The following is a 12,093-nucleotide window of genomic DNA, read 5'->3' as shown; positions in this document are numbered from 1 at the left end:
AACGTATTACATGTTGTCTCAGAAACGTTTGGGGGAAAAATTCTCAGTCTTCAGAAAAATGGCGCCTGTATGTGACAGCGGACGTTCTGTATCAGAGACATATTATGGTTGGTATTTCCACCTCTAGGCGTGGCAGATTTAGAGTCTCCGCTCCTTTCAGGCTGGCGAGCGCTGAAGGTTTTGCGCATGCGCTGTGAGCTGAGGGAGTTCCGCTTGCGGGTGAGGTGACGTCATCGCAACTCCAGCGCCGCCAGGAGAGGAGGAGCGGGGTTCGTCATCGCCGGCCTCCGCCATGGCTGCCATATTGGATGGGAAGTGAGCTGCATCCCTCCGCCCACTGAGATTAGCGGCGCCGGTGCTCGTCCATTCACTGTGCTGTAAAGATTCCCCGGCCGCCGCCAGCAGCCTGATTGTTGCCGGTCACACCGAAGGGGCGAGAGAGCGAGCAAGATGGCCGACCCGGCGGAGTGCAGCATCAAAGTGATGTGCCGCTTCAGGCCTCTGAATGATTCGGAGGTGGTGAGAGGGGACAAGTATGTGGCCAAGTTCCAGACAGAGGACACTGTGGTGATCTCGGTGAGTGTGGGTGAGGGGCACCGGAAATCCAGCCTCGTGTCTGCTGACTGACAAGTGTCACTGTGCCCTGTCAGTCATGGCTGCACCTCCCTTCTGTGCTCTGACACTCTGGGGTACCTACCACCCCGTCACACTGGCAGTGGGATACCCGCCCTTCCTGTCCCCCAGGCACTGGGGTTCCTGCCAGCCATATCCGGGCCTCCCTCATATTTTCTGACACTGGGGTACCTGCCATCCCCCTGCCACCCTTGTGGTTTACTTGTCATCCCTCTCCTCCGGGTACTGGGGTAACTGCCATTCTTGTCCCCTGAGGACTGGGGTACCAACCACCCCGTCACACTGGCAGTGGGATACCCGCCCTTCCTGTCCCCGGGCACTGGGGTTCCTGCCAGCCATATCAGGGCCTCCCTCCTATCCTCTGACCCTGGGGGGTACCTGCTGTCCCCATGTCCCTGGGGGGTACCTGCTGTCCCCATGTCCCTGGGGGGGTACCTGCCGTCCCTGTCCCCTTGTCCCTGGGGGGTACCTGCCGTCCCTGTCCCTTTGTCCCTGGGGGGTACCTGCCGTCCCTGTCCCTTTGTCCTGGGGGGGGTACCTGCCCTCCATGCCCCCCTTGTCCCTGAGGGGTACCTGTCATCCTTGTCCCTGGGGGTACCTGCCGTCCCTGGGTTTACCTGCTGTCCTTGTGGCCACTTGCCGTCCTTGTCCTTGGGGGGCACTTGCCATCCCTGTCCCTGGGGGGCACCTGCTGTCCCTCTGCCCTGGCTTTTATTGAGTTTTAGGGCAGGTGAAATGGCAGTTCGGTGTGAAGACTGGTGTAGTTGCAGTATTTTTATGAATTGATACCACGGGTTCTCTGTTCTAAATATTCAATTAGAACAAATAAACTTGGGGAATGCCCCTTTGGATTTTCTAGGTTGAATTGTTCTAATTGAATATTTCTCTATTTGGGCTGTGACTGGGGAGCTTTGCCAGTCACATCTTATGTCACCCGTGCTATGACAGTTGTTGTTGCCATTTTGTAAGTTCTGCCAGTCTTTTTTTGATGCCACAGTTGGCAGTGCACCAGGGGTACCAGCCACAACAAGCGGGCCCCAATTCTAATGTTGTCTGGTGCTTCTGACTTCCTGCCAAGATGAAGGACTTGTGTCTGTGCTCTGTGTTCTCTTATACTGAATAGCTGTTACTTTTGGCAGCTCTGTAGTTTTCTAGGGCCTATCCCAGACTGTATCAGAGTTGCAATTTGGTATAGTTGACATTAAGATTACTATACCTTAGAAATAACAGAGGGGCAGGTCACTGTCCTTCAGACCTTAGGCTGTACTGTGGCCAGCAGGAGTAGAAAATACCCCAGCATCAGTGATCAATAAGAGCAATGCCCCAGAGTAGGGCCCTGTCGCCGGGGGTCGGAAGAAGGGCCCTGTCGCCGGGGGTCGGAAGAAGGGCCCTGTCGCCGGGGGTCGGAAGAAGGGCCCTGTCGCCGTTGGGCGGAGTAGGGCCCTGTCGCCGGGGGTCGGAAGAAGGGCCCTGTTGCCGGTGGGCGGGGTAGGGCCCTGTCGCTAAGATTGGTTTAACTAGAATAGTAGTTGTTACCGTTGTGGTTGTATTTTTGTACCTTTGTTCCCCAAAGAGGGCCATGTAATATTTTATCATATCTGACATGGTTCTGGTGGATGGTTTACGATGTAGCGTGTAGTCACCTGTAACAAGTTTCCGTCGGTCTATTGATTTGCTTCTCCCAAGATGTATATCATTTTCTCTGTGGTCTGGTGTCTGTTAATGAAGACTAGTTGTACTTTGGAGTGCAATATTTAAGCAGATATGTATGTTGTGAAGGAAAGCTGAGATTCATGGGATCTTGTGCAGGAGACGTTCATTTTAAGGTGGCTGTACTTTCTGTATTCTGATGGTCAGGAAATCGGAAGTGGGCCCTAATACATATCCAGAATTGCCAGGTCTATGCTCATGGGTGTATATCTTGTGCTTCATTACTGCCAACTCAGAGGCCGTTCTTTTTGCTGAGTTTGTGTATCTTGTATTGTTAGTAGGATGAGTCTTGGCTCAGAAGCTCCGTCCTTCACCCTATAAAATCAGGCCAATTAAGATGGTAACCTTTCAGAGAATGCATAATAATGTGTGTTTTTATTTTCCTGAATAGATAGAAGTATTGCTCTTGTTCTGTAGAATGGATGCTTTTTGGTGGGTGGGTGTTTTTTAGTTTATCATTGTTATTTACAGTGCTGATGAGTCCAAATAGTAGTGTAGTCAAAGCCGCTGGGTCCTGACGTTATGAATTTTCTATTGTCAGGCAAAACGTTTCTTTATTGTTTCTAAGAATAAAAATACCTTCTATGCTAATGTTATCAAAGAAAAAAGATCCAACACTTGAATACCTCGCCTTACCAAACAGAACTACAATAACGATGCAGACTAGAAATCTTAAGCTATCGGCATATTGCATAAAAAAGACACCAAGATATAACTGATGTGCAGCGTAAGTGACAACACAAAATAACAAATAATTACACAGAAATATATCCACTTAAATAAATTGCAATGTATTGTAGTGAATCTGTGTCCAATGAGACTACGTATCCCATTGATCACATATTAGGTGGAAACATCCTGCAGTGCCTTTCCTCACTCCACCACACTTAAAATAACCATACATCTTAAAGTGACATTAAACTCAGGAGTTAAATCTTAAAAATGCATCCAAGTACCTTTTTATATATTAACCATAATGTGTCTTATTTGTGTATCACTCGGCCGTAGTTCCTCAAATCATCTCTGAATTGGTGCTGACACTGTCCTTCCTTCTGGAGGGTGACTACTTTTGTTCCCCATGGTCTCTGAGTGTAGTGTAAAGTAGTCACCACTCCAAGCTCACTCCCGTGATGGACTACAATCTCACGTTTAGTTTACTCATTTGTATTGAGATTGTAGTCAATCACGGGAGTGAGCTTGGAGTGGTGACTACTTTACACTACACTCAGAGACCATGGGGAACAAAAGTAGTCACCCTCCAGAAGGAAGGACAGTGTCAGCACCAATTCAGAGATAATTTGAGGAACTACAGCCGAGACATATACTAACCTCCTGTGACCCAAATAATAGTTCAGGTACTTGAGTTTATTATTAAGGTGTAACTCCTGAGTTCAGTGTCACTTTAAGATCTCTCCTGAAGCTCCATTAGGATTAATGAGAAAAATCTGTTGATTTCCCTATCAGCGCAGATGAAGGAATCTTTTCCGCCAGCCATTGTATTCAGCAGTGGTGGGACCTGCATCTGATTGACAGAAGTCACTGGTCAGCTGATAATTTTCCACTCGGCTCCTTCAACAAAAGTTGAATGAAAAAGCAACTGCTGTTGAGCTAGGGGGTTCTGACAGGGCCACCAACAACTCAAAGTTTGGGGAGGGGGGGAGTCCCGAGTGGCCACGCACTGCACTCACCTCCACTGTCTGACACCTTCTGTGTTGTGCTTGGGCCTAAAAGGGGAACTATGAGGTAAGTGTTTTCCCCACAGTTCTCTTTAGGGTCACGGGAGGACATATACTAACCTCCTGTGACCCAAAGCTCAGTATCACTCCAAGTTTTCTACAAAACAAAATCCTTTTATTCATTCTTGCAGGTCATATCACCATGTGTGGCAACGTTTCGGAACCTGCCGGACTCTTCATCAGGCAAACAAAAATGACTTTTGCCTGATGAAGAGACTTGACAGGTTCCGAAACGTTGCCACACATGGTGATATGACCTGCAAGAATGAAAAAAAGTATTTTGTTTTGAAGAAAACTTGGAGTGCTGGTGACCATTTTTTCTGTTTTGTAAATATTTGGCGGCGCCATCCGTGGCCACTTCAGCACCCCCCCCACATTATATGGGGCTTCTCAGTCAGGAGGGCGGTCGGACTTTCTATTTGACCAAAGCTCAGTATATCGCGAGCTACAGCTGCAAACGGGATGGATCTCGACAATACTGTCTGGATCTACCCAGCTGCGTGAGTGACAGCGGGCTCTGCCTATCTAGAGGCATAGCCAGCTGTACCCGCCCCATCCCCGTCCGTTCCTCCAGTCAGCGTTGGAGGATCGGAGCGGGGAGGAATCCCTGCAGGGAGCCATGATTGACAGTCATCGCTCTCTGCAGGGAGATGATCGAGAAGTGAGCGAGCGACGGTATGCGTTCGCTCACTTCCCGATATATTGGAGCCGGCGTGTGACAGTTTAATCGTCACGTGTCGGCTCGAACTATGAGGGTGAGTGAAAATCACTCACCTCATAGTTGTCCTTTTAAACCCCCTTGCAACACTTGATTTGAATGGAAGCCAATAGCCTTATTATCTTATGTTCTTTGTGGATCACCTGCCTGTCGTCTGCAACTGACCTTCTATATAAAGCATTTGCATGTAACAATGTTGCCAGACGCAATCATTTAGCAAATAGTATTAAATGATCTCTTGCAGTAAATGTCTGAGATCCATCCTCTCTGTTAGGCAGAAGATGAGAAGCGATGTGTTCTTGGGGTTTGATATGCTTCAATGGCAGTGACTCGGTCACTTGCAGCAAAAGCCTAACCGTGTATGAACAGAGGCCCTATACTTGTCTTTCTGGTGGGCCCGTGTCTTGAAATGCTGCTGCTTGTAAGTGTGTGTGGAATACTTGCTTCTCCCACTGTATTGCCCTGTGGTGACAGGTTCACTTTACAAATATGTACTGTTAGAATATCAGCCGAAATGCTAACAGTAGGTGGCCCTGCTGGCGTGACAAAAGTCAATTTCTCATTCAAATGCAGTCGCTAGTATTCAACAAGCAGTGGGTGACGGCTGTCGGAATACAGTAGGCTGGTGGGTGGATTCCTCCATCAATGCCGTTTAGGGTAGATGGAGGAATTTGGTAGATTACTTTTAGTTCTACCTGCAGAAAAAGCTTTAAGGCAGGGGTGGAAAAAAAAATATGGAATTCAGGAGGCAGTCTGTCCAGTCCAGGAGCCAGTTCGGTTGCCAACAGCTAGAGAAACCCTCAAACGTTGGGTGCCTGCTGTAACTTTTAAGGAGCCGTGGCTACCTTGCTCCTGGGATTGGTCGAGCCCTGGCCACTTAAGTTGACAATAGACGGCTCAATTTTTGGCCAATTCCTACTGAATAAGCAGACATTTGATCTGTTGATTTGTTCAGCTCTGGCTTAAGGTCACTTAAGTTGGCTACACGCCTAAATGTTTGGCCAATTCCTACTGAATAAGCAGAAATTCGATGTGCTGGTAGCCCTGGCACCACCACCTGGCTCGACATATTTTGATTGCAAAATCCAGCGGCTTAGGACAGAAAATTGTTGTCCAGTCAGATGCATTTGATTTTCGGATATTCAGACAGTCGCAGGTGCCCACTGTCTGAATACAGTAGCTATCGGGAGATTCCCTCATCTACGTGTTTTGAGCGTGGATAGGGGTATTGAGTGGTTCCTCTCATGTAACTCACGGGCTCAGAGAAAGAAATCTAGCTGTATATAGAGCTGCAGCTAACGATTATTTTCATAATCGATTAGTTAGCCGATTATTAAGTTCGATTAATCGGATTTAAAAAAAAAAAGTCTCCAGTGATGGACTACTAGTTTGTATTGAGATTGTAGTCCATCACGGGAGCAAGCTTGGAGCGGTGGAAGTAAAAAAAAAAAGTGTGGTGTGCAATATAGTACATTATAAAGCGGCACAGTGCAGAATACCAGCAGCTATAGCGGAATGCAGCAAATCGCAGCAATAGTACATTATACTATAATGTATTTTTGCTGGGATCTGATGTATTCCTCTATAGGTGGCGTTATTGGAGAGAACGGATATGATGCAGGAATAGGGAGGATATACAGCTACATTTATTTTTTTGTTCTTTATCCTGGGCCTAAATAATCATGGACTTTTATATCTTGCATTTGATCCCATGAAAACAAAAGAAGTGCGTTTCTCCTCACTCAGCAGACAAATTCTTCATCTTCCCCCATAAAGCAGATTGTCTGCCTGCTCTTAGGAGGAACAGATTGCGCCTGATCTGGCATAGGCGCGGGAGTCTGGGCCTGCTGAGTCCAGATGTTCTTGCATTTAAGCTTTTGTAGTGGAAATCTGTATCTTCTAATAAAAACTTCTGTGAAATCTCTCGTCCATTTTACATCTGTGACGTGTAACAAATGCGTGCCGCGTTCATCCAGGAAACCGTCCACAATCGCTGCTCGCAGGACGCGTCCCGAACCCGCTTTAGTCTGCACGGCGGATCTGTAATCCTTTTAATAATTGCTTTACCTGTAAAATCTAAAAGATTTCATTTCATGTTGCCAAGCCTTTAAATGGGGCCTGTCTGGCGTAGCGGCGTGCTCTCCTTTGAGGAGCTTGATAGATGACTTCATTGTTGTTGTTTGAGGCTGTGAATAGCCGGTGTCACCTGTGGGATTTAATACTCCTCTGTATATTTCATTGCACAGTTGGGCTGGATGGTGGTGAGTTGTGGGAGCTGGGTGTGCTTTGTTAGTCATCCCACTCATCGTCTTGCTGGTTCTTGTAGAGTCGCTCATCAAAAATCCTTCTACTCTGCGGACCGTCTATTAGTCATTGTGGTGCTGGAGGTGACGGTTTAAAGGAAACCAGTACTGGGAGAAATGGGAGGCTGCCGTTGCTGACGTTTTCCTCTATCCCAAGGAGAAAGGTGAATGGAAACTCTGACAACAAACTTGTGTTATCTGAGCCCTTGTGGTCTGTTAAATATACCATTACTGGCGTTCTGTTCAATGGGTGAAGAAAAATACATTGGTCTTGCCTAAATGTGACTCTAAACTCAGGAGTCAGATCTTAATACATTCAAATACCTTAACTATTAAAGCGGACCTGTACCCATATCTTTAAAATAACAAAAACACCTTTTGAAATATTTAGTAATACAAATCTACAAACACATACTTCTAGATAACTGCCGGCTTTGTATTCTTTGCATTCCTTATTTCTCTTTTTTCTTCCCCAGTCTTCTCACAGTGGCCATGTTTATTAGGGGCAGATTACTAGCTCTCCTTTTACTTCCTGGATTTCTGGCACATGTGACTAGACATGTGACCAGAACATGTTACCATGCACATCATCTCAGGGGAGGAAAATGCCTTTCCTTTAGATCTCAGGAGATTACAGATGAGATTTCCCAGCAATGCTCTGCTGAGGACAAGGAAATCCCAGTGTGCATTGCGTTGTCAAACTTAAGTAATTTGCCCTTTCAAAGCAGGAAATGAATGCTCTGCAAGTGTAAGTATTTTGCAATCACAGCATTTTACACCTGACATGTCCATGTTATTATTGATCATCATACATACAGGGATGCATTGGTAGAATTTGATTTGAGTGTCTGCTTTAACAATTAATTTTAATTGTGTATCATTCAGCTGTAGATCCTCAAATCATCTCTGTCCTTCCTTTTGGAGGGGGGGGGTACTTTTGTTCCTCATGGTTCCTGTGTGTGTTGTAAAGTAGTCACCGCTCCAAGCTCACTCCTGGGATGGACTACAATCTCACATTTAGTTTACTAATTTTGTATTGAGATTGTAGTCCATCACAGAAGTGAGCTTGGAGCGGTGACTACTTTACAACACACACAGGGACCATGGGGAACAAAAGTAGCCACCCTCCAGAAGGAAGGACAGAGTCAGCACCAATTCAGAGATGATTTGAGGGTCTACAGCCGAGTGATACACAAATAAGATACATTTCTGTGTTAATAGTTAAGGTACTTGAATGCATTTGTAAGATTTATCTCTTGAGTATAGTGTCAATTGAAGTCTTGTCAGCTAATAAGATTGCAACACAGGAAATGATCAATTACATTGTTTCCACCTATCTTGAGGACTACAGAATTGCAGCTATTCCACACACACAGAACTGTGGCATATGCAGTGGCCGGCGAGCAGCAAAGAGGAGGCATTTCCACAAACGGCCATCAGAAAGTAGCGCGATGTCTTTTAGCTGGTATGTAATACAATACATGTATATACACACAACATCATGCTTCTGTGGGTTTGTGACAACATATTGGCCATTCCAAACAATGTTGTCCCCTCAGCCATGAGAAAATGATTCTGTGGAGATATGATATGAAGGTGAAAGTCTCAGAGAAACAGAAATGCCAGTTAGCTGACATGATTCATCTACATTGCTGTAGCTTGCTGAGATGCTATTGGTTGGGGAGAGTATCGGACTGCCGGAGACCCCCTGCTTGTGTGTGAGAGAAGCGGTTCCGTCTCTCCAATGTGATGCCAGCACAGCGTATTGTAACCCTTCTTGCAGCACTTGGATAGGGGTGTACAAATTATAATGGAATTCAGGAGCCAATCTGTCCAATCCAGGAGCCAGCAGGATTTCTTTTAGGAACCAGCTCCATTAACAACTAGAGAAAACCCCAAACGTTAGGTGCCAGATGTAGATTCTGCTGTACATCTGGTCCTTCCCCTTGATTTTCTTTCTTGGTTGGACTCAATCTGCCCTTTTCTCCAGAGATTGCTGGACCCCTTTGTATGACTAGTGTTGGTCATCTCATGTATGGGATAACCTTTTATTGCAAAACAATGGACTGACATGTCTTGAGAAAGTTGTTTTAGCTGTTTTTAAGCAAGAAAATTAGCTATTGAAATGCTAGTAACTGGCAACCAGCAGAGTGACGATTTACAAGTGTGTGTTGCGCCTTGGGTTGCAGATGCAGGCCTGTCAGCTGATGTGTTGTGGTGCCATTTAAATGAATAGTACGGTAATGCACCTGCCAGACCTTAATAACTTAAGTTAGCCAATGAGGCTAGGTTCACACCTAGGCAAATCGTGCACGATTCTGCGCGGCAGGCGTCGCCAAGTTGTGAACTGATCGCGCTGCGAGTGCCTTTATTTTCTAAGGGCCCCCAGTTGCGCCGGGCGGATCGTGCGGTTTCCTGCCGCGATTCTGCACGTGCTTCCGAACTAGAAAAAACAGCCGCACATCGTGTATTGCAGAGAAAAGGTACATGTACCTTTTTTTTTTTCTGCGATTGCCGTGCCGATGTCACCCCATTGAGATCAATGGGGCCGCGCGGCAATTGATGCATGCAGTGTGCAGGACCACGCGATCCCGGGGCGTGCGTCCTGGGTGTCGTGCAGGTGGGAACCTAGCCTAAAGGGTATTGCTGAAACCTAAAATTTTCTGCAATCTATATTACTTAATGCCTATTTACACATTTTTAAATTAATGGTTAGCCAAGAAGTTTTGAGGGGAGAAAAAGTAGCAATTTCGTTGCAATACTTTGCTTCTAAATGGTCCTGTCCCCAAAGAGTTTCCATTCCCTGGTGCTGCCTTGGTTCTCCTGAGTTAAATGAGGCCCAGCTTCATGCAGTATTCTAGCTGTGACCCCCGGGAGTCATGGACACACCATTTGGGGGGGGGGTTGCACCAGACTCGTATTACAGTGCTGCAGAGAATACCGCCAATGTCCTAATGTTGGCACTACTTTCCATATTAAACTACCAAGTGCTGTAGAAAAGGTGAGAAAAAAAACCCCTGTGTCATGTGACCAGCCAGACGAGAGCTGGTAAAAGGAATGAGTACACATAATTTGAGATTCAAGCATGTAGGAATCTGGAGAAATAACCTCTGAACCTCTCTTAATACATTAAATTGCATGACATTTCTTAATGATTCCAAACTTTTATTTGCTAGTGTATATTTTTATACATTTTGATGTGTGCCGACAAGTTTGGCATGTAGTTTGGCTTGTGGTCCACTGACTCCGATCCACCATGACAGTTACATGAGAGGAGGAGATGTGCCTAATGTGTTCCCTGAGATTGTGATGACTTTGTTTCTATGAGAGCTCACCTACTTATAACAAAATATCATGGTGCAGTCCAACATTTTTCTGCTGTGGGCTACATATAAGTAGAGGCTTAAGAGCAAGATTCTATTTTAAAAGTGTCATGCTAAGGGTATGCAGGCTCTTGAGGAAATGCTGGCCATAGTTTGTGTTTGGACTTCAAAGGTATAATGCAATCAAACAGGGAAATGTTGTAGCCAAACTCAAGACAAATGGCAACCCCGCCAGTTAAATACTACTAGTATCTCCTAACTAGCTAAATCCTAATACTATTAGTGCATTAGCAGTGTGTCCTGGTTCCAGCTCTACCCCCTCTATTGGCTCACTCAGCGTAATTATTTCTCTTTTTTGATCACTCTTGAGCTACAAAAGTACATTGTATTAAAGTGGCCCTGTCAAGAGGGTAACTTTTACCCAATAGGTCTGTGAAGGCTCTCATTCATCCGGGTCATGTATATCCCACAGTGGGGCAGAATTCCTATAGCCCGACGCCCTGGATATGCAGTTCCGGTCGCCAGGTCGGTGTTTCTTTTCTACGTTTAGCCCTGCTTCAGGCAAGCAGGGCTAAATGTAGAGTGGGGTAAGCCAGCTCTCGTTTTGTGCAAGTGATCCAGGCGGCTGTACAGCCTCCCAGATCACTTGTATAGCAGCCTCTTTGTTCGTGCGTCCGCCACATCCCCCTCCCTGCCGTGGTTTTTGGGATCCCCCGCTCTTCTGGGGGATCTGGGACCACGGCATTCATTTCAGGAGAGGGGGGTGCAGACCGGAGAACGTCCGATCTGCTCTGAGATCCGTGTCGCAGGAGTTGTTGTACTCGCAGCCTTCCTGTGTCAGCTGTCACAAGTGGAGTTAAGCAGAAGATTTAGCGCAATGCTGAGCTCGATCTTATGTATTGGAGGCGACAGGTTCCATAAAGTAGAGCCTGTCAACTCCAAACGCTATTACATAGGGACTTGTTAGCCCCTGTGTGATAGCAATAAAGTTAAGTGAAGAAAAAATAAAAGTTTTAAAAAACAATTAAAACCATTAAAAAGTAAAAAATAATAAAATAAATTAACAGCAACCCCGCTGCCATCTGCATGCAAATGAACACGCGCATAGGGCTGTGTGCTGAGTGCTGCCCCTATTCCACTGTGTGCCATATTGTACTGGCCAGGCAGCAGCGCTCTCTAACACACACATGCAATAAAGGGTAAGTTCACTTTCCCAAGTAATTTGGGATCGTGCTGACCAATGAGAAGCACTTAAGTAAGGTTTTGGGAAAAATAAAATTTTGCATCATGACAAGTACATTGTCATGAGGGACAAGTAGTAGATGGGCCCGTGCTTTAGTCCTTGGACAAGTGGCTTTTTTTTTTTTTTTTTTTAAATTCTTGTAAGTACCTGAATTTGACTTAGCATCAGCCTCATGCAATCCCTTATACAGCAGCATTTAGGCTAGGAGATTTTGGATTGGCTGAGCCGAAGTCCTTCTACACTTTGGCTCAGCCGAACATGCAGAGCATGTTTCGGCTGACCGAAGTGCAGCCAAAGCCAGCCAATGTACAGCTGATTTCAGCCAATGTATATCTGAAATCAGCCGTACAAGCCAGAAGTGAATAGCTAAACGTAGTTCGGCTTACTTTACTTCGGCTGGGTTATTCACTCAGCTGCCTTTGGCAGC

At 46.0% G+C, this 12,093-nt stretch overlaps 1 protein-coding gene across 1 annotated transcript in view; it reads left to right on the top strand.

Annotated features, from left to right (window-relative positions):
• The first annotated feature begins 220 nt into the window (after nt 1–220).
• Nucleotides 221–12,093, top strand: part of KIF5B (kinesin family member 5B) — a 60,163-nt gene continuing 48,290 nt past the window's right edge. The window contains exon 1 of the mRNA XM_018563254.1: nt 221–576. Coding sequence (XP_018418756.1) covers nt 451–576 — 126 coding nt within the window. The 5' untranslated portion in view covers nt 221–450. The remainder of the gene's footprint in view (nt 577–12,093) is intronic.

The sequence above is a fragment of the Nanorana parkeri genome, unplaced genomic scaffold (genome assembly GCF_000935625.1).
Source record: "Nanorana parkeri isolate BGI_ZX_2015 unplaced genomic scaffold, ASM93562v1 scaffold645, whole genome shotgun sequence".
Lineage (NCBI taxonomy): Eukaryota > Metazoa > Chordata > Amphibia > Anura > Dicroglossidae > Nanorana > Nanorana parkeri.
This window is presented reverse-complemented; position numbering and strand designations above follow the sequence as displayed.